The sequence below is a fragment of the Scyliorhinus canicula genome, chromosome 8 (assembly GCF_902713615.1).
Source record: "Scyliorhinus canicula chromosome 8, sScyCan1.1, whole genome shotgun sequence".
Taxonomy (NCBI): Eukaryota; Metazoa; Chordata; class Chondrichthyes; order Carcharhiniformes; family Scyliorhinidae; genus Scyliorhinus; species Scyliorhinus canicula.
The window spans coordinates 165,805,020-165,831,399 of NC_052153.1; the positions used below are offsets into that span (position 1 = coordinate 165,805,020).

General features: G+C 52.4%; 1 protein-coding gene across 1 annotated transcript in view; it reads left to right on the forward strand.

The window, feature by feature from the left end:
• The first annotated feature begins 8,728 nt into the window (after positions 1-8,728).
• LOC119970025 (ufm1-specific protease 2-like) overlaps positions 8,729-26,380 on the forward strand; it is a 116,596-nt gene continuing 98,944 nt past the window's right edge. Inside the window, exon 1 of the mRNA XM_038803972.1 lies at positions 8,729-8,839. Coding sequence (XP_038659900.1) covers positions 8,837-8,839 — 3 coding nt within the window. The 5' untranslated portion in view covers positions 8,729-8,836. The remainder of the gene's footprint in view (positions 8,840-26,380) is intronic.

The window sequence follows — 26,380 nt, forward strand, 5'->3', positions numbered from 1 at the left end:
TCCAGAATGTAGAGAAGGCGCTGGCTGAGTGGGAGGAACATCAAACTGCGGTGGAGTTGGAGGTGGGGATGCTGAGAGACCAGCTGAAAAGGCTCCTGGAGAAGGTGGAGGACCTAGAGAATAGGTCCCGCCGGCAGAACTTGAGAATTGTTGGGCTCCCGGAGGGGTCCGAAGGAGCGGACGCTGGGGCAAACATCGCAGATATGTTTGAGAAGCTGATAGGGGATGGGGCATTCTCCCGACCCTTGGAGGTGGACAGGGCTCACAGAGCACTCACGAGGAAGCCGCGAACAGGAGACTCCCGAGGACAATGGTGGTGAGATTCCACAGGTACTTGGATAAGGAGCGCATTCTACAGTGGGCCAAGCAGACACGGAGCTGTAAGTGGGACAATAATATCCTGCGGGTTTACCAAGACCTGAGTGTGCAGATGGCCAGGAGAAGAGCAGGCTTTAACCAGATTACTTTGATCCTTTTTAAGAAAAAGGTGAAGTTCGGACTGATGTATCTGACCCATCTCTGGGTCACGCACGAGGAACAGCACTTTTATTTCGAGTCGCCTGAGGACGCGCTGGACTTCGCAAAAAGGAAAGGGCTGGTGGTGGACTCAGAACTTTTGAACTTTGCTGCAACGTTCTTGTTTTGTTTTATTTTGTTTTTCTGTTCTTTTAAAAAAATGTTTCTTGTTTTCTTGTTTATGGAAGCTGTTTGTAATGCCTTTTGCATTGCTTGGGGACCAGCAGTAGAGCTGAGTGAGTTAAGGTTTTCATTTGCACTGTTGGGGGATGGAGGTGTGCTTGTTTAGATCTTGGTGTTTTTCTGTTGCGCAATTGTGTGGGGATTGTTTGATGTTGGAGTATGTTGTGTGAGTGGGGGGGTGGATGGGGAGGGAACAATAGGTGGGAGACTATCCGGCGCCAGGAATGGGGGCCACCAAGCTAACTGGGTGGGCTAGCTCACGGAAGCGTAGTGGGTGATGTGCATATGTTCAGTTTATTAAAGGGGTTGGGTTACAGAGTGTTGTCACTAGAGGGGCAGAGGGGATAAATGTTCTGCTGACAAGGGAGGGACTTGGGGGAAGGGACAGAGAGGAGGATGGGGGCGGAGGCTGCCTGGGGGCAGACCGGCGGAGGCGCGGAGCATAGACTGGAGGCAGGCCCAAAGAAGGGGATGGCTGATCGGCGAAGGGGGGGGATGGGCAATGAGCCCCCAACTAGGCTGATCACCTGTAATATTTGAGGGTTAAATGGACCGGACAAAAGGGAACGTGTGTTCGCGCATTTTAGGGGACTGAAGGCAGATGTGGTAATGTTGCAGGAGATGCATCTTAGAGTAACTGACCAGATTAGATTGAGGAAAGGCTGGGTCAGTCAGGCCTTTCACTCGGGACTAGACTCAAAGACTAGTGGGGTTGTGATCCTGATCAATAAGCGGATGGTTTTTGAATAGTTTCGGATGCGGGAGGTCGGTACATTATGGTCAGTGGGAAACTGGAGGGGGTACAGGTGGTATCAGTAAATGTGTATGCGCCAAATTGGGATGATGTGGAGATTATGAAGAGGATGCTGGGGAAGATATCGGACCTGGACTCGCACAGGTTGGCCATGGGAGGGGACTTCAACACAGTTATGGACCCTGGCTTGAACCGGTCAAGCTTGAAAATGGGCAGGGTGCCAGCAATGGCAAAAGAACTTAAAGGGTTCATGGAGCAGTTGGGGGGGGGGGGGGGGGGGGGGGGGGGGGGGGGGGGGGGTGGATCCATGGAGATTTGGGCAGCCGAGGGTGAAGAAGTTCCCTTTCCACTCGCACATGCATAAAATGTACTCCCGGATTGATTTCCTTATTTTGAGCAGGACCTTACTGACAGGGGTGGTGGACACGGAGTACTCGGCGATCACAATCTCAGACCATGCTCCGCACTGGGTTGACCTGCAGGTTAGTAAAAACAGTAACCAGCGCCTGCAATGGAGGTTAGATGTGGGACTTTTGGCTGCCGAAGGGGTGTGCGAGCGGCTTAGGAAATGTATTCAGAACTACCTGCAGGTCAATGACACGGGGTCAGCAGCGGTGGTCTGGGAAGCACTGAAGGTGGTGGTCAGAGGGGAGCTGATCTCGATACGGGCCCCTAGGGAGAAGGTGGATAGGGCAGAGACGGACCGTCTGGTAAAGGAGGTACTACAGATCGATGGGAGGTATGCGGAGACCCCAGAGGCAGGGCTTTTACGGGAACGGCGGAGGCTAGAGGTGGAGTTCAGCCTGTTGACCACAGGGAGGGCAGTGGAGCAGCTGAGAAAGACGAGGGGGGCAAACTATGAGCACGGAGAGAAGGCCAGCAGCTTAGGAAGAGGGAGGCAGCCAGGGAGATAGGGAAAGTAAACGACAGAGATGGGAACCTGGTTGGAGATTCAGCAAGAGCGAATAACGCGTTTAGGGATTTCTACAGTCGGCTGTACAGGTCGGAACCCCCTACGGGGCCGAAGGGGATGAGGCACTTCTTGGAGGGGCTGAATTTCCCAAAGATGGACGGGGAGCTGGTAGAAGGGCTGGGGGCCACGATCGGGTTGGAAGAGATAGTGGAGCGCTTGAAGGCCATACAGTCGGGTAAAGCCCCGGGGCCGGACGGGAACCCAGTGGAGTTTTATAAATATTTATCTGGGATATTGGGGTTGGTGTTAATGAGCATTTTCAATGAGGCAAGGGAAAGAGGGTGCTGCCCCCGACGATGTCACAGGCCACGATTTTGCTGATTCTGAAGCAGGACAAGAACCCTGAGCTGTGTGGGTCCTGCAGGCCGATATCCCTGTTGAATATGGATGTCAAATTGCTGACCAAAATGTTGTCCTCCAGAATTGTGTTCTAGACGTTATTGGGGAGGATCAGACGGGGTTTGCTAAGGGAAAGCAGTTGGTGGCCAATGTAAGAAGGTTGTTAAACGTGATTATAATGACCCTGGAAGGTAGGGAGGTGGAGGTAGTGATCGCAATGGATGCAGAAAAGGCTTTAATCGGATAGAATGGGATTATCTGTGGGAGGTACTGGTACGGTTCGGATTTGGGCGGGGCTTTATTGACTGGGTCAGGTTGCTGTATCAGGCTCCTGTGGCAAGCGTACGAACGAATAGGATAACATCGGACTGTTTTAGACTGCACCGGGGGACGAGACAGGGATGCCCCCTCTCCCCACTGTTGTTCGCGCTGGCTATAGAGCCGTTGGCAATTGCTCTGAGAGCCTCAAGGGGCTAGAAGGGGCTGGTCCGGGGGGGGGGGGGGGGGGGGGGGCGCAGCACAGAGTCTCATTCTATGCAGATTACCTGCTTCTGTATGTATCGGACCCAATAGAGGGGTGGAATAAATCATGGGGATTCTAGGGGAATTTGGCCGGTTTTCAGGGTATAAGCTAAATATGGGGAAAAGTGAGAAGTTTGCGGTCCAGGCGAGGGTACAGGAGAGGTGATTGGGGGAGCTGCCGTTTAGATTAGTAGGGGGAAGCTTTAGGTACCTCGGCATTCAAGTGATGCGGGAATGGGACCGGCTGTATAAATGAACTCTGGCCCGGCTAGTAGACCAAATGAAGGACAATTTTCAGAGGTGGGACGTGCTTCCATTGTCACTGGCTGGGAGGGTGCAGATGACGGTCCTCCCGAGATTCCTGTTTGTGATTTAGTGTTTCCCCATCTTTATTCTGCTGTCCTGTTTTAAACAGCTCAGCAAAGTGATCACTGGCTTAGTTTGGGCGGGCAGGACCCCGCGAGTAAGGAAGGTAATGCTTGAGCGGAGTCGGGGAGAGGGCGGGCTGGCGCTGCCAAATTCGAGTAACTATTACTGGGTGGCGAATATAGCCATGATCAGGAAGTGGGTGGTGGGGGAGGGGTTGGCATGGGAGCATATGGAGGCGGTTTCATGTAAGGACACCAGTTTGGGGGTGTTGATAACTGCGCCTCTGCCATTCCCACTGGCACGGTACTCCACCAGCCCCGTGGTGGTGGCGGCCCTGAGAGTCTGGGGGCAATGGAGGGGACATGTGGGAGCAGAGGGAGCACCGGTGTGGTCTCCAATCTGTAATAATCACCAGTTTGGCCCGGGAAGTATGGATGGAGGGTTCCAGATATGGCGGAGAGCAGGGATGAGAGGATGGGGGATATATTTATCGAGGGGAGCTTTCCGAGTGTGAGGGCGCTGGAGGAGTAGTTTGGGTTGGCGAGGGGAAACAAATTCAGGTATCTGTACAGCGGGACTTCCTACATGAACAGGTGTCAACCTTCCCGCTCCTACCGCTAAGGGGGATTCAGGACAGGGTAGTTTCCAGAGGGTGGGTAGGAGAAGGGAGCGTCTCTGACATTTACAAGGAACCTATGGGGTCAGAGGAGACGCAGGCCGAGGAGCTGAAGCGCAAGTGGGAGGAGGACCTGGGAAGAGAGATAGGGGATGGTCGATGGGCGGACGCGTTGAGTAGAGTCAACGCATCCGCAACATGTGCCAGGCTCAGCCTGATACAATTCAAGGTATTCATTGGGCTCACATGACAGTGGCCCGGATGAGCAGATTCTTTGGGGTGGAAGACAGGTGTGCAAACTGTGCGGGAGGACCAGCGAACCATGTCCACATGTTCTGGTCATGCCCAAAGCTTAGGGGATTCTGGCAGGGGTTTGCGGATGTCATATCCAAGGTGTTGAAAACAAGGGTGGCACTGAGTACAGAGGTGGCAATTTTCGGGGTGTCAGAAGACCCGGGAATCCAGGAGGAGAAAGAGGCAGACGTTCTGGCCTTTGCTTCCCTGGTAGCCGGAGACGGATATTATTAGCTTGGAGGGACTCAAAGCCCCCGAAGTCGGAGATCTGGCTATCGGACATGGCTAGCTTTCTCTGTCTGGAGAAAATCAAGTTCGCCTTGAGAGGGTCACTGTTCGGGTTCGCCCGGAGGTGGCAACCGTTCGTCGACTTCTTTGCGGAAAATTAATTGTCAGCAGAGGGGGGGGGTTCTTTTGTTGTTGCTACAATACCACAAATACGTCAATAAAATGTTTATTAAAAAATATATATTTTATTTTATTGCTATGCGCTATTTAACTGGTAATTGTGAGCTATTATTTGTATGTTGTTAATGTTAGTTTAGTACTGTGATAATAATAATATTTGTTTTAATATACCAGTGGTTAGCACTGTTGCTTCGCAGCACCAGGGTCCCAGACTCGATTCGCAGCTTCGGTCACTGCCTGTGCAGAGTCTGCACATTCTCCCCATGTCTGCGTGGGTTTCCTCCGGGTGCTCGAGTTTCCTCCCAGAAGTTCCAAATGACGTGCTTGTCAGGTAAATTGGACATTCTGAATTCTCACTCTGTGGGCGGAATTCTCCGCAGCGGGTTTCACGACGGCATCGGAGGCCGCTCCTCTCCCCCTAGTCTCCCCCCCCCTCCCCCCGGGGGGGGGGGGGGGGCTAGGAGCGGCGTTGCGGAGAACTCGGCCGCCGGGCCTTGATGCTGGCGTCAAGGTGGTGCGCCGACAATGACGCGGCCGGCGGCGCCTACGTGACGTCAGCCGCGCATGCGCAGGTTGGCCGACTCCAACCCGCACATGTGGCTTGATCTTGCGGGCCGGCGGAGGGGAAAGAGTGCGTCTCTTGGAGACGCCGGCCCGATGATCGGTGGGCACCGATCGTGGGCCAGTCCCCTCCCGAGCACGGCCATGGTGCTCAATCCCCTCTCCGCCCCCCACAGGCCCCAAACTCACCTTTTGCGCTATGTTCACGCCGGCAGCGACCAGGTGTGGTTGCCGCCGGCGTGAACAGGTCGGGAACGGCAGGCCGCTCGGCCCATCCAGGCCGGAGAATCGCGGGTCGCAGTGAAAAACAGCGACCCGCGATTCTCCGAGCGGCGTATCGCAAAACGCGACACGCCATTTTGGGGGGGGCTGGGAGAATCGCGGGGGGTGCCAGAGCGGCCCTCCTGCGATTCTCCCACCCGGCCTGGGCAGCAGAGAATTGCGCCCTATGTACCCGAACAGGCGCCCGAGTATGGCGACTAGGGGATTTTCAGAGTAAGTTAATTGTAGTGTTAATGTAAGCCTACTTGTGACAATAAAGATTATTATTATTATTTGTGCATGGAGTCACACCTGGTGCGAAGTATACTTTCCTCAGTCTTACAAAATAAATAAAATATTGGGGTTTCTGTCAGGCATCCCAGCAAATGTTGTGGTCTGGCGAGAGATCGTAACAAAAGAGAAAAAATATGTCGATCTCAGCCTTAAATATATTTTTTAATTCATTTTTTATGGGATGTGGACCTTGCTGGCTAGGCCAGCATTTATTGCCCATCCCTAACAGCTCTTGAGAAGGTGGTGGTGAGCTGTCTTGAACTGCTGCAGTCCATGTGATGTAGGTACATCCACTGTGCTGTTAGGGAGGGAATTCAAGGATTTTGACCAAGCGACAGTGAAGAAACGACGATATATTTCCAAATCAGGATGGTGAGTGTCTTGGAGGGAAATGTCCAGGCAGTGGTGTTCCTATGTACCTGCTAGAAAACTTCCAGTACATTATTCATGTCTTCTTTGTGAAGACAGAAGCAAAGTACGAATTTTGTTCCTCAGCCATTTCTTTGTTCCCCCTGCTTTTATACTCTATGCCTCTATTTCTAAACTTAAGGATCCTATAAGCCTTCTTCACAACTACTTCAACTTGCCTCGCCACCTTCAGAGAATTATGCACTTGAACCCCAAAGTCACGCTTCTCCTGTACTCCCCTCAAAGTTGTAATATTGAGCCTATATTGTTTTCCCAAGTTTCTTCTACCAAAATGTATTACCTCACATTTTGCTGCATTGAAGTTCAATCAGCCAGGTGTCTACCCATTTGGCCAACTGGTCAGTGTCCCTCTGAAGTCGTTCAGCGTCATCATCACAATTCACTATTCTCCCTAGTTTAGTATCATCTGCAAATTTAGAGATTTTGCCCTCAACACTCACCTCTGAATCATTTATATGATTCTGAAAAAGCAAGGGTCCCAACACTGAGCGCTGGGGAACACCACTTTCAACTCGCCTCCAGTCTGAGAAATGCCCATCTGTACCTACCCTCTGTTTCTAATCTCTTCGCCAACATCTAATCCATGCTGCCAAGGATCCATCAATCCCAAACATTTAAAATTTACTAACCAATTTGCCATGTGGCACCATATAAAATGCTTTCTGAAAGTCCAAATATACAATATCCATGGCACTACCTTCAGCCCAGGTGAACAGGGGCTGTTTAGCACACTGGGCTAAATCGCTGGCTTTGAAAGCAGACCAAGCAGGCCAGCAGCACGGTTCAATTCCCGTAACAGCCTCCTCAAACAGGCGCCGGAATGTGGTGACCATGGGCTTTTCAAAGTAACTTTATTGAAGTCTACTTGTGACAATAAGCGATTTTCATTTTTTTTCATTTTCATTGACTGCCTGTGTCACCTCGTCAAAGAACTCAATTCTATTGTCAGACATGTCCTACCCTTGACAAAGCCATGTTGACTGCCTGTTTATAAGAGAAATATATACTTTGAGAAAACTGAGTTGACTGTCTGGTATTAACTTACGTTTCTCTAAGTATATATTTCTCTTATCCCATATTAAGGCCTCCTCAGTTTTCCCGCTATTGATGTCAAGCTGACAGGTCTGTAGTTTCCTGCACTATCCTTTCTCCCTGTCTTAAATAATGGCGTCACATTTGCAATCTCCAGTCTCCAGGGCTAATCCGGTGTTCAGGGAGACCTGGAAAATATCTGCCAACAGCTCCGCAATTTGCTCCCTTACCTCTTTCAGCAATCTAGGATGTATTCCATGGGCCTGGCAACTTCTGTGCCTGGAGTGCTGCCAGCCTTTTTAGCACTTCTCCTTCATCCATCACTAACTATACTGCTCAGTTGCTCAACACCCACATTTTCAACTGGTGCCATTCTCACCATCTTCTATGTTGGTAAATACAGAAGCAAAGTACTCATTTATTACCTCTGCCATACCATCTCCTTCAGTAAGCAGCTTGCCTTGCTTGTCCCTTATGGAGAGCAAAATTGCCCACAGTGCTCCGGGTGTGGTATCTCCAAAACCAGGTACAATTGTAGCAAAATTTACTTATTCTTGCACCCCAATCCCCTTGGAGGATTCTCATTGGATGCTGTAGCTGAGGGCTGACTTCTTGCGTTCCTTGTATTAATACACCCAAGGCACTTTGAACATCGACATTTACAAGTTTCACAACTCTTAAAAAATGCTCTGCTGTTCTATTCTTACGATCAAAAGGCATAACCTCACCCAACCCCATCTGCCAACTTGTTGCCCACTCACTGAACCTGCCTATAACTCTCTGAGGTCTCTTTGTATCCTTCTAGTTTTGTATCCTCTCAAACGTAGATACATTACTCTCCGCCATTGATATCAATTGTAAATATCTGAGGCCCCAGAACTGATCCTTACAGCAATCTTCTAGTTACAGCCTGCCAACTTGAAAATAGCTCATTTTCCAACTCTCTGCTTCCTGTTTGTTAACCAATCCTCTATCCATGTGATTATATTAGTCCCAACACTATGAAGAGTGAAATAGCCTCTCTATTACCTACATTCTGTCACCAACACCCTGTCCCCATGATTGCCTGTCTTTATTTGCTGCATCATTGGCTTGGTCAGGGCCTCTGATTGGTCAGAACTGACCCCATTATTGTCACCTCTCACAAAGATATCCACCTTGGCAACTGAATTGTTGCCGCAGTAACCAAGAATGTGCCTCTTGCAACTGGCAAATTGGAGCTGTTAGAACCAAAAGGCTTTTTGTGCAGAGGGACAACCTCTGGATCGGGAAAGGTAGCATAAAAATGGTGAGTCTTCAAATTCATAGAATAATGTAGTGGCACTAATGTGAGATTAAAGCCCAGAAGTAGAACACTGAATGAACATAAAAGTGTCTAGTCTATACAGTGTAACTTTATGATTTATCACTGTTAACCCTGGAGCTGACTCAAAGATGGGCATTGAAAGTTATCAAACTGGAGTCACATTTTGCTATGTAAAAGCTTAAAATTCCACGTTTGTCACTTTGTCTTGGGAAGAGGAATACACTGCAGAAGATGGTTGTTGTTGTTGGAGCTCAGGACATCACTGCACGAGTTCCTCAGGGTACTGTCCTGGGCCCAACCTCTTCAGCTGCTTCATCAATTACCTTCTTTCCAACATAAGGACACATGTGGGGATGTTTGCTGATGATTCCACAATGTTCAGCACCATTCGTGACTCCTCAGACACTGAGGCAGTCCACGTGCAAATGCAGCAAGACCTGGAGAAAATATTTATTCCTCAAATCCCCCTAAACTTCCTTCCCCCACCTTGAGTTTGCGTCCCCTCGTAACTGACCCTTCAACTGAGGGAAACTCCATCCACCGCTCCCCATCCACCGTGACGTTTCCTTTGTTTAAAACTGCAGAATCTGGTGGTTTAATTCTCCTAGTGGATAATAGGAATTTCATACTTTGTCTACTTTGAACAAAAAATTACTCATCCCTAACCAAATCATAACACAGAATAATTATTTCTTTTAAAAAAAAATTCCAATTAAGGGGCAATTTAGCCTGGCCAATTCACCTACCCTGTACATCTTTGGGTCGTGGAAGTGTGACCCACGCAGACATGTGGGGTGAATGTGCAAACTCCACATGGACAGTGACCCGGGGCCGGGATCGACCTGGGTCCTCGACGTTGTGAGGTAGCAGTGCTAACCAGTGTGTCACCGTGCCGTCCCTTACAATTTCTGTTATCCTATCAACCAGAATTCTCTATTAATCTGAATTCTTTGGTTGGACTGTTGGGTCTGTTTTTTGAGTTTGGATGTCAAACTCACCAGTAATCATTATCGGGGCCCTGGCCTCGCTCTGAATTAATTATTAAGGAAGGGTTAATAATTATCAGAACAAGACTTGCAGTGACGGCCATTGAGTGAGTGGTCACACATAGGGCAGCTCTGGCTCAATGACATTGGTTGTGGTTTTTTTCACCTGTGTATTGGATAGTTTCAGCAGAAACATGGAGCAGAAGATGTAAGAGAAGAAGTTCTCCCCTGGATTGGCATGTTTACTGGCTATCAGACCCAGCAGAAGACAGTGAAAACTGGCTAAGGAGCTGTAGGAGACGAGTGGCGCAGCACCAATTGTGAAAATGGCGGAGGGAAGGGTCGTCTTCGGTGGGAAAGCTCCAGATGGAGCAATTGATGAGCTTCATCAAGAAGGAATTTCGGCAGCAGAGGAAGGAGATGCATACTGACTGATCAAAGGCAATTGAGGGAACAGTGGCACCTCTTCGCGGGTCTCTGCATCGGGTGGAAAAGTGCCTTAAAGCACCAGGGGCGACAATCCGGAAGGTGGAAAAGATGGCATCCCACTAGAGTGACCGAATTGTGGCCTTGGAGGTGGAGGTGGGGATCCTGTGGGATCTATGCAAGTCACCACGTTCAAAGGTGGAGGAGCAGGAGAACCGGTCCAGACGACAGAATTTGCGGATTGTGGGGCTGCCGGAAGGTGTGGAGGGAATGAGCGCAACTAAATATGTTTCAAGGAAGTTGGCCAGGTTGGTGGAGGAGAAGCTGTTGGACAAGGCCCCAGAGGCGGAGCGGCCCCATAGGTGCTTGAGGCAGAAGTCAAGAGCAGGTAGCCACCACGGGCGATGATTGTTCAGAGGGACAGGTTTTTGGACAAGGAGAAGATCTTGAGGTGGGCCAAGGTGAAGCGAGTCTGTCAATGAGAGGGTAATCAAGTCTAGATTTACCAGGACATTGGCAAGGAGCTGGGGAAGAGGGGTGGGAGCTTCAACAAGGCCAAGGCGGTGTTGTACTGATGACAGATTCGGTTTGGGGTGCCAAATTCTGGGTAGCTGATGATGGGCGGGAGGATTACCTTGTGATGGTGGAGGAGGCCAATGACTTTCGAAGGGTCCATAAGCTGAGGAAGAACTGAGGGGAGGTACGGGATGGAGGAGTTAATTCCGCTAAAGTTGGGAGTTACTGTTGTTCTGGGTTGCCGATGGGGGGCAAGGGGGGGTGGATATTCAGAAGCTGTATGTTTGTAAGGGGGACAATCCCCCCCCCACCCCCAGGGGAAGTTGATGGGAGGGACGGGTGAACTCAACCTCCTCCCGTGCGAGGATGAGCCTGATTCAGTTCAAGCTGGTGTACAAGGCGAGGGTGAGTTGGTTCTTCCAGGAGGTGGGACCGATGGGTGTGAGAAGTGTGAGCAGGGGCCGGCGAATCATGTTCACACGTTCTGCGGTTGCGAGAAGCTGGAGAGCTTTTCGGAGGCAGTGTTTGGGACATTATCCAGTATACTGGGGGCTGAGTTCACTCTGTGGTGTCTATCTTTCGGGTTTCGGAGGAGCCAAAATGTCTTGGGAGGAAGGTTCCACAGAAAAGATTAATTAGGCAAGATATGCATGGAGTTGGAGGTTATATATTAGGGTAGATAGAGGATTAGTTAACAGATTGGACTTGAGCATCACGGTGTTGCAGTGTTGAGCACTGCTGCCTCCCAGCGCCAGGAACCTGAGTTTGCATCTGGCCTTGAGTAACTTGTGTGTGTGGAGTTTGCACATTCTCCCCGTGTCTGCGTGATTTCCTCCAGGTGCTCCGATTTCCTCCCATAATCCAAAGATGTGCAGGTTGCATGGATTGGCCATGCTAAATTGCCCCATTGTGGCCAGAGGATGTATAGGTTAGGTTATGAGGATAGAGGGATGGGTGGGTGAGTGGACCTGCATAGAGTGCACTTTCAGAGGGTTGGTGCAGACTCAATGGGATCAACAGCCTCCTTCTGCACTGTAGGGCGTTAAACTAAATAGTGAGGAAAGTGTTTAGTTGTATGGAGAATTAGAAAATCAAAGTTAAAGGAGACGGTAGAAGTGCAGGTTAATGATGAGGACTTTTAACTAATTAATGGAGTCGAGGACTCAGGAGAGGTCAGGAAAGTTTCCAGACCACCTAATAGAACAGAGAGTATAGAAGGTGGCAGGAATCTAACATCAGGAAGAGCAAGAAAGGTGACCAGTATGAGAAGAGATGGGGTCAATGTAGGACTGAGGGTGTTGTACCTAAATGTGAGCAGTATACGGAACAAGATAAATGAGCTTTTGCGCATATTGAAATTGGTAGGGATGATGCTGTGGGCATCACTAAAAAACTAAAAACTCAATAAGAGTGGAGAAGATGAGGTATGAGTGGAAGCTAGCTAGTACTTTAAAAGTAGAGAGGAAGAGTTGTTTTCAATATATAAAAGGCAAGAGAGATGCAAAAATAGACATTGGACCACTGGAAAATGTGGCTGGAGAAGTAATAATAGGAAACAAAGAAATGGCAGAGGAACTGAATAGTTACTTTGCATCAGTCTTCACGGTGGAAGACACCAGTGGGATGCCAGAGCTCCAGCAGAACCAGGGGGCACAGGTGAGTGTAGTGGCCATCACTAAGAAGGTTCTGGGGAAAGGTCTGAATGTGGATAAATCACCTAGACCGGAGGGACTACACCCCCAGGGTTGTAACAGAGATAGCTGAGGAGATTGTGGAGGCATTGGTGGTGATCTTTCAGGAATCACTGGAGGCAGGAAGGCTGCCAGAGGACTGGAAAGTAGCTAATGTAACACCACTGTTTAAAAAGAGAGGGAGGCAGAAGACAGGAAATTATAGGCCGGTTTGCCTGACTTCGGTCATTGGCAAGCTTTTATAGTCCATTATGAAAGATGAGATCGCAGAGCACTTGGAGTGTATGATAAAATAGGACTGAGTCAGCACGGCTTTGTCAAGGGCAGGTCGTCACTGACAAATCTGTTAGAGTTCTTTGAGGAGATAACAAGGATGTTCGACAAAGGAAAACCAGTGGACGGGATTTATTTAGGTTTCCAGAAGGCGCATTCCAAGGTGCCGCATAGGAGACGGTTAATTAAGTTAAGAGCCCACGGTGTTCAGGGTAAGATCCTGGCATGGATAGCGAATTGGGTGACTGGCAGAAAGGGGAATAAAGGTTTTTTTTTTCAGGATGGCAGCCGGTGACTGGTGGTGCCTCAGGGGTCGGGGCTGGGGCCGCAATTTTTCACAATATACATTAACGATCTGGAAGAAGGAACTGAAGGCACTGTTGTGAAGTTTGCAGATGATACAAAGATTGAGGAAGTAGGGTGCTACAGAAGGATTTGGACAGGCTAGGAGAGTGGGCAAAGAAGTGGCAGATGGAATACAATGTGGAAAAGTGTGAGGTTATGTTCCTTGGAAAGAGGAATGGAGGCATAGACTATTTTCTAAATGGGGAAATGCTTTGGAAATCAGAAGCACAAAGGGACTTGGGAGTCGTTGTTCAAGATTCTTTTCAGGTTAACGTACAGGTTCAGTCAGCAGTTAGGAAGGCAAATGCAATGTTAGCATTCATGTCGAGAGGGCTGGAATACAACAGCAGAGATGAATTTTGAGGCTGTATAAGGTTCTGGTCAGACCCCATTTGAAATATTGTGATCAGCACGGCTGCGCAACTGGTTAGCACAGTGGCTTCACAGCGCCAGGGTCCCAGGTTCGATTCCCCACTGGGTCACTGTCTGTGCGGAGTCAGCGCGTTCTCCCCGTGTATGCGTGGGTTTCCTACGGGTGCTCCGGTTTCCTCCCACAGTCCAAAGATGTGCAGGTTAGGTGGGTTGGCGATGCTAAATTGCCCTTAGTGTCCAAAAAGGGTAGGATGGGTTCTTGGGTTATAGGGATAGGGTGGAAGCGAGGGCTTAAGTGGGCTGGTGCAGACTCGATGGGCCGAATGGCCTCCTTCTCCACTGCATGTTCCATGTTCAATGTTTTGGGCCCCGTATCTAAGGAAGGATGTGCTGGCCTTGGAAAGGGTCCAGAGGAGGTTCACAAGAATGATCCCTGGAATGAAGAGCATGTCATATGAGGAGCGGTTGAGGACTCTGGGTCTGTACTCATGGGAGTTTAGAAGGATGAGGGGGAATCTTATTGAAACTTATAGCATACTGTGAGGTCTGGATAGAGTGGACATGGAGAGGATCTTTCCACTAGAACCAGAGGACACAATCTCAGACAAAAGGCACGATTCTTTAAAACAGAGATGAGGAGGGATTTCTTCAGCCAGAGGGTGGTGAATCTGTGGACATCTTTGCCGCAGAAGGCTGGGGAGGCCAAATCATTAAGTGTCTTTAAGACAGAAATAGATAGGTTCTTGATTAATAAGGCGACCAGGGGTTATGGGGAGAAGGCAGGAGAATGGGGATGCGAAACATGATTGAATGGCAGAGCTTCACGATGGGCCGAGTGGCCTAATTCTGCTCCTATGTCTTATGGCAGGGATTCTCTGAAGCAGAGTGGGCATAAATGGGATTTTGTAACCAGATATGCATAGGTTCAGCGCTGGAGCATCAGCTATTTACAATCAAAATTAATAATTTAGATGAAGAGACAGAGAATAATGTATTCAAGTTTGTTGATGATACAAAACTAAGTGGAAAGTTAGGAGGGCAACGAGAGGCTGCAATGAGACATAGGCAGGTAAGTAAGTGAGCAACAAGAGAGCAGATGGATTATATACTATGACGGTATTAAGTGGCGGAGTAAGCCTGACTGGACATTGGGGCCGGGATTCTCCGAGCCCGCGCTGGGTCGGAGAATCGCCGGGGGGTGCGGGAAAGTCCCGCCATGCCGCGCCGACACCGGGCCGCTGATTCTCCGGCGACTGGAGGATCGGCGCCAATTGCACCATCGCGTCGCCGCGGCGCCGATCGGGGGCCGCTGAATTAGGCCCCTGCGGCGATTCTCCGCGGTCGACCGGCCATACTCCCACCAGCATGGTTAACATCTGGTACCACCCGGTGGGAGCTCGGACTCGCGGCCGAGGTGGCAGTCCTGGTGGGGGACAGCGGGATTCTGACTCCGGGGGAGGGGCCTCAGTGGTGGCTCGGCCCGCAATTGGGGGCCAACAATCGGCGGGCCATCACAATCTGGGGGGGACCTACTGTACTCGGCGCGGGCCCGCTGTGTGGCTCCACATGTCGGTGGCGCCTGCGCCGAAGTGGGCCTGACCACAGGGCCTTGCCGGCAGCCAGAGCTGCTGGATGCACTTCAGGGTCCTGCTCGCTCCCTGTAACACGGAGAATCACTTTGGACTTTCGAGGAAAACATTGTAGCGCTAACAATTATACTCAAAGCCGAGAGACTGGTTCAATAGAGGCTTTATTGTTGTACGATGTTGTCCCTCCATCTGCAACTGTAGACTGAGGGTCTGAGTGGCTCTCATACATTTATACACAAGCTCCCTGTGGGCGGAGCTAGCCGGCAGGGGCTTACCGGAGGAACCTGTATTACAGGTACAGGCATACATCCCCCTACTGCAAGTACGCATAACTACAGTGGTTATCTCACCACATTCAACCCCTGTCAAAAAATGAGTCCGGCGGGGGTGACATGTAACTCTAATACAAAGGATGCTATTTACAAGAGGGTCCAAACAAGGAAAATCAAGAGTCCATCCGGTTAGCAGGTTACAGGTTGAGCCGAACCGGTGGTCGAACGTTCCGCTGTGATCGGCGTAGCTGTGGTGGTGACGTCGGCACAGGCGGTGATGGCAACAATTGTGCTGGTGCTGGCTGCTGGCGGGATGACTCCGAGAGCAAGTCAAAATCTTCCGTGTCCTCCAGGGTGGGCAGGGGGATGAGGGATGGACCTGGTGGGGACGAATAGGGGGGTGCCGGGGTTGGCGCGGGAAGAGAAAGGGGTGTGGGCATGGGATCGGCACCTGAGGGAGCCAGGTCCCGGAGCGAGACTGTGTCCTGGCGGCCATCGGGGAACTCCACATAGGCATACTGAGGGTTGGCGTGGAGAAGGCATACTTTGTCCACCAGGGGTTCCGCCTTGTGGTGCCGTACATGCCTACGGAGAAGGACTGGGCCCGGAGTCATGAGCCACGTTGGGAGTGACACCCCGGATGTGGACTTCCTGGGGAAGGCAAAAACACGTTCATGGGGTGTACTGTTCGTTGCGGTGCACAGTAGCGACCGAATGGAATGGAGCGCATCATTCGCATCATTCCACCTGCTGCCAGCGAGCGGCTGGAAGGTTCCTGGACCGTAGGGCCAGCTGGACGGCCCTCCATACCGTCCCGTTCTCTACCCTGCCGTTTCCCCGGGGGTTGTAGCTGATCGTCCTGCTGGAGGCGATACCCCTGCTGAGCAGGAATTGACGCAGCTCATCGCTCATGAACAAGGATCCCCTGTCGCTGTGGATGTAGTCGGGGAAACCGAACAGGGCGAAAATGGAATCCAGGGCCTTGATGACGGTGGCAGACGTCATATCTGGGCATGGGATGGCGAATGGGAACCTAGAAAATTCATCGACCACACTAAGGATGTAGGTGTTGCGGTCGGTGGAGGGAAGGTGCCCTTTGAAGTCCACGCTGAGGCGTTCAAAAGGACGGGACGCTTTTACCAGGCGCGCGCGATCTGGCCGGTAGAAGTGCGGCTTGCACTCCGCACAGATCTGGCAGTCTCTGGTGACTGTCCGTACTTCCTCGACGGAGTAGGGCAGATTGCGAGCTTTGATCAGATGGTACAAGCGAGTGACCCCCGGATGGCAAAGGCTCTCGTGCAAGGCACGGAGCTGGTTCACTTGTGCGCTGGCACATGTACCTCGGGAGAGGGCGTCTGGGGGCTCGTTGAACTTGCCGGGGCGATACAAGATCTCGTAGTTAAAGGTGGAGAGCTCGATTCTCCACCGCAAGATTTTGTCATTCTTGATCTTGCCCCGCTGCGTGTTGTTGAACATGAAGGCTACCGACCGTTGGTCAGTGAGGAGAGTGAATCTCCTGCCGGCCAGGTAATGCCTCCAGTGCCGCACCGCTTCAACGATTGCCTGGGCCTCCTTTTCAACAGAGGAATGCCGGATTTCGGAGACGTGGAGGGTGCGTAAAAAGAATGCCACGGGTCTACCTGCCTGGTTTAGAGTGGCGGCAAGGGCAACATCTGAAGCGTCGTTCTCTACTTGGAAAGGCAGTGTCTCGTCTACTGCGTGCATCCCCGCCCTGGCTATGTCAGATCGAATGCGGGCGAAGGCCTGTTGTGCCTCGGCCGAGAGGGGAAATTGCGTGGACTGGATAAGTGGCCGGGTCTTGTCCGCGTATTGTGGGACCCACTGGGCGTAATAAGAAAAAAACCCAAGGCAGCGTTTGAGGGCCTTGGGGCAGTGGGGGATTGGGAGCTCCATGAGGGGGCACATGCGGTCGGGATCGGGCCCCAGTAGTCCGTTTTGGACTACGTAGCCAAGGATGGCTAAGCGGTCTGTGCGGAACACGCATTTCTCCTTGTTGTACGTGAGATTAAGGAGAGATGCGGTGTGGAGGAATTTATAAAGGTTGGCATCATGGTCCTGCTGGTCATGGCCGCAGATGGTGACATTGTCGAGGTACGGGAAGGTGGCCTGCAGTCCGTACCGGTCAACCATTCGGTCCATTTCTCGCTGAAATACCGAGACTCCATTCGTGACGCCGAAGGGAACCCTAAGAAATTGGTACAGACGACCGTCTGCATGGAAGGCAGTGTAGGGACGGTCCGATTTATGGATGGGGAGCTGGTGGTAGGCGGATTTCAGGTCAATAGTAGAGAAGACCCGGTACTGTGCAATCTGATTGACCATATCAGAAATGCGGGGGAGGGGGTACGCGTCGAGCTGCGTGTACCGGTTGATGGTCTGGCTGTAGTCCACGACCATCCTGTGCTTCTCCTCGGTCTTAACCACTACCACCTGGGCTCTCCAAGGGCTGTTGCTGGCCTCGATGATACCCTCCCGAAGCAGCCGCTGGACTTCGGACCTGATGAAGGCCTTGTCCTGGGTGCTGTACCGTCTGCTCCTGGTGGCGACGGGCTTGCAATCTGTGGTCAGATTGGCAAAGAGTGAGGGAGGCGCAACCTTGAGGGTCGTGAGGCCGCAAACGGTGAGGGGAGGTAGGGGTCCACCGAATTTGAGGGTGAGGCTCTGGAGATTGCACTGGAAATCCAGGCCTAGTAAGAGTGAAGCGCAGAGGTCGGGGAGAATGTACAGACGGAAACGGTCGAATTCCACGCCCTGAACAGTAAGTTTAACCAGGCAGAAACCCTGGATCGGGACAGAGTGGGACCCGGAGGCGAGAGAGATCTGCCGGTTGGCGGGATGGACCGCAAGGGAGTAGCGCCTTACCGTGTCTGGGTGGACGAAGCTCTCGGTGCTCCCGGAGTCGATGAGGCAGGAGGTCATGTGGCCGTTGACCAGCACCGATGTGGAAGAGGGTGCCAGGTTGCGAGGTCGGGACTGGTCGAGTGTAACGGAGGCGAGCAGCGGTTGATCGGCGGTTGAGTCAGATGAGTCCGACGAGGAGCGGTAGCGACCCATGTCCCGTGGCCCCATCCCGGGGAGAGGACAAAATGGCGGCACCTGGAGACAAGATGGCGGCATCTGCAGTACCTGTGGGTAAAATGGCGGCGCCCATGGAACGCACATGGCGGTGGCGGATGAAGATGGCGGCACCCATGGAGCGTACGTGGCGGGGGCGGCAAAAGATGGCGGCGCACGTGGGGTCGGGGGAAGCGGACGGCGGGGCCCATTGAGGGAGCGGCTGAGGCGAGGGTACCTGAGTCGTGATAGCGGCGACCGTCCGGGACTGACACACCGCTGCAAAGTGGCATTTTTTGCCACAAGCTTTGCAGGTCGCTGTGCGGGCTGGGCAGCGTTGGCGAGGGTGCTTCTGTTGACCGCAGAAGTAACAGTGGGGACCCCCAGAGGGTGCGGTGCGGCGGGCAGCACAGGTATAGTGCGCGGGGGTGGCTGCTGGGGGGGCCGTTTGCGGGGTCCACGAGGGGTAGGCTGGATGGGCCTGGGGTGCCATTTGCGGGGTCCACGAGGGGTAGGATGGGTGGGCCGAGTGGCCAGCGGAGTAAGTTCGCGCACTACGGGAGGCGGCCGTCATGGAAAGCGCCAGGGCCTTTGCGGCCGCGAGGTCGGGGGCGGCCCCTTCCAGCAGTCGTTGCCGGATGGGGTCCGATGCAATGCCTGTAACAAAGGCATCGCGCATGAGTAAATCGGAATGTTCCATGGCTGTGAGGGCCCGGCAGTCGCAGTCTCGTACCAGAGGTATAAGGGCCCTCCAGAAGTCCTCAATCGACTCACCCGGCTTGTGGACGCGAGTAGAAAGTTGATGCCTCGCAAACAGGGTGTTCGCCGATGGTGAATAGTTCTCCCTGAGCAGTTCCATAGCTGTGGTGTAGTCAGTCGCATCTCGAATTAGCGGAAAGACACTGGAGCTAAGTCTGGAGTACAGGAGTTGCTTTTTCTGAGCCTCCGTCGGGGGAGGGTCCGCTGAAGAGATGTAGGCCTCAAAGACTGCGAGCCAGTGAACAAAGTCTTTTCTGGCGTGAGGCGACTGCGGATCCAGCTGCAGACGGTCAGGCTTGATTCTGATGTCCATGGTGAATGGGAAATCGTACAACAATAAATTGTAGCGCTAACAATTATACTCAAAGCCGAGAGACTGGTTCAATAGAGGCTTTATTGTTGTACGATGTTGTCCCTCCATCTGCAACTGTAGACTGAGGGTCTGAGTGGCTCTCATACATTTATACACAAGCTCCCTGTGGGCGGAGCTAGCCGGCAGGGGCTGACCGGAGGAACCTGTATTACAGGTACAGGCATACATCCCCCTACTGCAGTACACATAACTACAGTGGTTATCACCACACGTATGGAGTGATTCTCGCCCGTTTTCCGGCGGGCGTGGGGACTTAGTCCCCAAAAGGGAGAATCCCGGCCCTAATCTTCTCCTGCTCTTATTTCTTGTATCCTTGCTGCGTTCTCAATCTCCCACTGCTCTGCAACAAAACCTCCCATTCTTGCCACTCGCGCGGTTTGCACATCCCCGCATCTCACCCAAAGCCTCAATGCCCACTTGTTCATCTTGGGATTTTCCCATGTATGAAACACAGAACGCGCCTTATCTCAGTCAACTGGCATCGTGATGAACCAACTGTCATGATATGCAGACATGCACATAATGAGAAACAAACAGGCAGCTAATGAACACAGAGAACAGGACATAACCAATCAACAGGCAGAACACTTGGAGGTGGTTTCCCACTATAAAAGGCACGAGGCACTCACACTCCGCCTCTTTCCACTAGGGACATCTACCAAGTGAGTCCAGTGTATATATCACGTAATGATACAGCATGTGGCTAAGAGCTAGTCTGGTTCAGTCGGACAGAGAGATCACACTTAGGTTAGCAGAGTTGAACTCACAGAGAACTGTGCTAACTGTGTGACAGGTTCAATAAATCAAATTGAACTAACTTCAAGGTCTGGAGTCTATTTCAGTCATAGCTGCATCCAGTTGCAGCCCATGTTATCTCAGTGTGCTTAACATGACATGGTACCAGTAGACTGCTATCCCTAGGTGGTTTACCTCAATCTGTTCCGTGACGACCAGCAAATACATTCAGGCACCATGGAGAATATCCAGCCCCCTCAACTGCTGCGGACCTCAAGCAATCTCAATGCCAATTGGCGGACTTTCAAGCAAAGGTTTCTGCTGTACATCGAAGCCTCAGACCTCGAGGGTGCGTCTGATACAAGAAAGATCGCGCCTCTCCTCTCAACTGCGGGGGATCAAGCCATCCAACTCTTCCACTCGTTTAACTTCACTGAAAGCCAGGACAAGACAAAGTTTCAGACCATCCTGGACAAGTTTGATAGTCATTGTGAAGTGGACACAATGAAATCTTCGAGCGCTATATATTTAAACAATGCCTACAAGGTAAAGACGAATCTTTCAACTCCTTCCAAACTAACCTCCATCTACCAGCTCTATCCTGCAACTTTGGTAATATTGCTGACTCCATGATCAGGGACAAAATCATTTTTGGGGTTCACTCTGATTCTCTGAGAAAGCAGCTTTTAAAAATCAAGCAAATGACCCTGTCAGTTGCGATTGAAACTTGCACAGTGCATGAGCACGCCAAAAATCAATATTCCCAATTCAAATCGGCTGAAACTGAGAAACTTGCCTCCCACGAGGCAGAGAGTGTGCAGGCCATCGCCTGGATGCAGCCCAGCCTTGATGAAAGCGGCCATTTTGCGTGCTCTTCCCGGAGCCCCACGCATGCGCGATGCGAATGGGATAACAAAGCGGCCGATCAACACACTGCGCAGGTGCAAACGTCTGCCGACCGCACTGCGCAAGTACGATGACGCACGGAGCGCAACGATGTCATGACGTGCCCGAACTGTGGCACCGCCCACTTAAAGAAACACTGCCCAGCAAGAGGCAGGCACTGTTTAAATTGCGGGAAGCCTGGAAACTATGCAGCCGTGTGCAGGTCTGCACCACCAGTCAAGGGCCAGCGTTCCCAACTCCAACGCAGGCGCGTTCAGAGTGTCCAGCAAGGTTTACAGGATTCTGATCCTGGCAGCATTACGGATCCAGAGGACGATTGCCTGGAGTCCCCCTACCACGTGAGCATCATCACCACACGTGAATATGCCTCACCGACATCATCACGGAGCCCGGCCATTCTCACTGTGGATTCTGTGGACGAATGGCATGCAAGTAAATCAATGCTCTATCTATCCAGATCAAGCTGGGCACAGGTGCTTCTGCCAATTTGAATGAAAAAAAAATGAAAATCGCTTATTGTCACGAGTTACTGTGAAAAGCCCCTAGTCGCCTCATTCCGGCGCCTGTTCGGGGAAGCTGGTACGGGAATTGAACCGTGCTGCTGGCCTGCCTTGGTCTGCTTTGAAAGCCAGCAATTTAGCCCAGTGTGCTAAACCAGCCCCTGGTTTCACCTCCTTTCGCAGGCAGATTTAAACTGCATCAAGACGCCATCTAAGCTCCTTCCAACAGCCTGCCAGCTCCTGGACTATAATGGCAATACCATCACAGCACTGGGATCCTGCCATCTGCTTGTCTCCAACAGGAGCATTCACGCATGGCTAAGGTTTGAAATCATCAAGCCAGACAGGGCCTCCCTGCTCGGCGCACATGCATGCAAGCAGCTAAATCTTGAGCAGCGAGTCTACACAATGACCTCCCCCAACGTGGCTCTTCCAGCCGGCATTGACAACATCCTTGCTCAGTATCTGGAGGTGTTTGACGTGATGGGCACAAGATCCTGCTGCGGCCTGATGCCACGCCTGTGGTCCACGCTCCACGCCTGGTCCCGGCTCCACTGAAGGAGCACCTGAAGGCGCAGTTGAAGGATCTTCAGGACCAGGGCATCATTTCCAAAGTCACAGAAGCGACTGACTGGGTCAGCTCGATGGTCTGTGTAAAAATGCCTTCAGGGGAGCTGCACATCTGAATTGATTCCAAGGATCTCAACCAGAATATAATGCGGGAACACTACCCCATCCCGAAGCGGGAGGAACTAACAAGTGAGATAGCACAAGCCCGGTTTTCACAAAGTTAGATGCATCACGCGTGTTCTGGCAAATCCAGCTGGATGAGTCCAGCAGACGGCTCTGCACCTTCAACACACGGTTTAGCAGGTACTGTTATAATCTTATGCCGTTCGGCATTGTCTCGGCCTCAGAGATCTTCCATAGAACCATGGAGCAGATGATGGAGGGCATTGAAGGGGTTCGTGTGTATGTGGACAACGTTATCATTTGGTCCACAATCCCCGAAGAGCACATCTCTCGTCTCCAGCAGGTATTCCGCCGTATCCATGCCAATGGCCTCAAGCTGAACAGGGCAAAGTGTTGCTTTGGCATGTTGACACTGAAGTTCTTGGGTGACCAGGTATCTCAGCAGGGTGTGCACCTAAAAACCGACAAGGTCAAGGCCATCGAAGCCATGAAGACCCCTGAAGACAAGAAGGCGGTACTGCGCTTCCTAGGAATGGTGAACTTCTTGGGCATGCTTATCCCAAACCTGGCCTCACACACCACGGCCCTCAGACACCTGGTGAAAAAGTCTACTGCCTTTGAGTGGCAGGCAGCTCATCAAGCAGAGTGGTTGGAGCTGAAAGCCAAGCTCACCACTGCACCTCTACTGGCATTTTTTGACCCTGACAGGGAAACATAAATCTCGACAGATGCGAGCCAGGACGGCATCAGCGCGGTGTTGCTCCAGCGCGATGGCACCTCATCCTGGGCACCGGTTGCCCATGCATCACGGGCGATGACACCCACCGAGCAGCGGTACGCGCAAATTGAAAAGGAATGCCTGGGCCTTCTGACTGGAATTCTCAAGTTACAAAATTATGTCTACGGCCTGCCGACGTTCACCGTCGAGACGGACCACAGGCCTCTGGTCCACATTATCCACAAGGACCTGAACGACATGACGCCCCGGCTGCAGCGCATCCTCCTCAGGCTCAGACGGTATGACTTTGAGCTTGTGTGCACGCCTGGCAAGGAGCTCATTATTGCGGATGCCTTGTCCCGCACCATAACCTTGCCTGCCGACCCGCCGGTATTCATCCAACAGATCGAATCACAGGTGTAGCTGTGGGCCAGCAACCTCCCGGCATCAAATGAAAAGGTGATTCGCATTCACGATGAGACAGCCAAAGACCCGCTTCTGCAGCGTGTCATGCACCACCTCACCAATGGCTGGCAAAAAGGGCAGTGCACTCAAATCTTCAATGTGAAGGACGACCTGACGGTGGGCTGATGGCATCCTCCTCAAGTTGGATCGCATTGTCATTCCACTCAGTCTCCAGAGCTTGGTGCTCAGCAAATCAACGAGGGGCATCTGGGTGTCGAGAAGTACAGGCCCAGAGCCAGGCAAGCTGTCTACTGGCCTGGGATTAGTCAGGACATCTCAAATATGGTCCTTAACTGTCCGACCTGTCAACGCTTCCAGCCAGCACAGAGCAAGGAGACGCTTCAGCAGCACAGAGCAAGGAGACGCTTCAGCAGCACAGAGCAAGGAGACGCTTCAGCAGCACAGAGCAAGGAGACGCTCCAGCAGCACAGAGCAAGGAGACGCTTCAGCAGCACAGAGCAAAGAGACGCTTCAGCAGCACAGAGCAAGGAGACGCTTCAGCAGCGCAGAGCAAGGAGACGCTCCAGCAGCACAGAGCAAGGAGACGCTTCAGCAGCACAGAGCAAGGAGACGCTTCCAGCAGCACAGAGCAAGGAGACGCTTCAGCAGCACAGAGCAAGGAGACGCTCCAGCAGCACAGAGCAAGGAGAGGCTTCAGCAGCACAGAGCAAGGAGATGCTTCAGCAGCACAGAGCAAGGAGACGCTTCAGCAGCACAGAGCAAGGAGACGCTTCAGCAGCACAGAGCGAGGAGACGCTTCAGCAGCACAGAGCAAGGAGACGCTTCAGCAGCACAGAGCAAGGAGACGCTTCAGCAGCACAGAGCAAGGAGACGCTTCCAGCAGCACAGAGCAAGGAGACGCTTCAGCAGCACAGAGCAAGGAGAGGCTTCAGCAGCACAGAGCAAGGAAACGCTTCAGCAGCACAGAGCAAGGAGACGCTTCCAGCAGCACAGAGCAAGGAGACGCTTCAGCAGCACAGAGCGAGGAGACGCTTCCAGCAGCACAGAGCAAGGAGACACTTCAGCAGCACAGAGCAAGGAGACGCTTCCAGCAGCACAGAGCAAGGAGACGCTTCAGCAGCACAGAGCAAGGAGACGCTTCAGCAGCACAGAGCAAGGAGACGCTTCAGCAGCACAGAGCAAGGAGACGCTTCCAGCAGCACAGAGCAAGGAGACGCTTCAGCAGCACAGAGCGAGGAGACGCTTCAGCAGCACAGAGCAAGGAGACGCTTCCAGCCAGCACAGAGCAAGGAGACGCTTCCAGCAGCACAGAGCAAGGAGACGCTTCAGCAGCACAGAGCAAGGAGACGCTTCAGCAGCACAGAGCAAGGAGACGCTTCAGCAGCACAGAGCAAGGAGACGCTTCCAGCCAGCACAGAGCAAGGAGACGCTTCAGCAGCACAGAGCAAGGAGACGCTTCAGCAGCACAGAGCAAGGAGATGCTTCAGCAGCACAGAGCAAGGAGACGCTTCCAGCCAGCACAGAGCAAGGAGACGCTTCAGCAGCACAGAGCAAGGAGACGCTTCAGCAGCACAGAGCAAGGAGACGCTTCAGCAGCACAGAGCAAGGAGACGCTTCAGCAGCACAGAGCAAGGAGACGCTTCCAGCCAGCACAGAGCAAGGAGACGCTTCCAGCAGCACAGAGCAAGGAGACGCTTCAGCAGCACAGAGCAAGGAGACGCTTCAGCAGCACAGAGCAAGGAGACGCTTCAGCAGCACAGAGCAAGGAGACGCTTCAGCAGCACAGACCAAGGAGACGCTTCAGCAGCACAGAGCAAGGAGACGCTTCAGCAGCACAGACCAAGGAGACGCTTCAGCAGCACAGAGCAAGGAGACGCTTCAGCAGCACAGAGCAAGGAGACGCTTCAGCAGCACAGAGCAAGGAGACGCTTCAGCAGCACAGAGCAAGGAGACGCTTCAGCAGCACAGAGCAAGGAGACGCTTCAGCAGCACAGAGCAAGGAGACGCTTCCAGCAGCACAGAGCAAGGAGAGGCTTCAGCAGCACAGAGCAAGGAGAGGCTTCAGCAGCACAGAGCAAGGAGACAATTCAGCAGCACAGAGCAAGGAGACGCTTCCAGCCAGCACAGAGCAAGGGGACGCTTCAGCAGCACAGAGCAAGGAGAGGCTTCAGCAGCACAGAGCAAGGAGACAATTCAGCAGCACAGAGCAAGGAGACGCTTCAGCAGCACAGAGCAAGGAGACGCTTCCAGCAGCACAGAGCAAGGAGACGCTTCAGCAGCACAGAGCAAGGAGACGCTTCAGCAGCACAGAGCAAGGAGACGCTTCAGCAGCACAGAGCAAGGAGAGGACTTCAGCAGCACAGAGCAAGGAGACGCTTCAGCAGCACAGAGCAAGGAGACGCTTCAGCAACACAGAGCAAGGAAACGCTTCAGCAGCACAGAGCAAGGAGACGCTCCAGCAGCACAGAGCAAGGAGACGCTTCAGCAGCACAGAGCAAGGAGACGCTTCAGCAGCACAGAGCAAGGAGACGCTTCAGCAGCACAGAGCAAGGAGACGCTTCAGCAGCACAGAGCAAGGAGACGCTTCAGCAGCACAGAGCAAGGAGACGCTTCAGCAGCACAGAGCAAGGAGACGCTTCAGCAGCACAGAGCAAGGAGACGCTTCAGCAGCACAGAGCAAGGAGACGCTTCAGCAGCACAGAGCAGGGAGACGCTTCCAACAGCACAGAGCAAGGAGACGCTACAGCAGCACAGAGCAAGGAGAGGCTTCAGCAGCACAGAGGAAGGAGACGCTTCCAGCAGCACAGAGCAAGGAGACGCTTCAGCAGCACAGAGCAAGGAGACGCTTCCAGCAGCACAGAGCAAGGA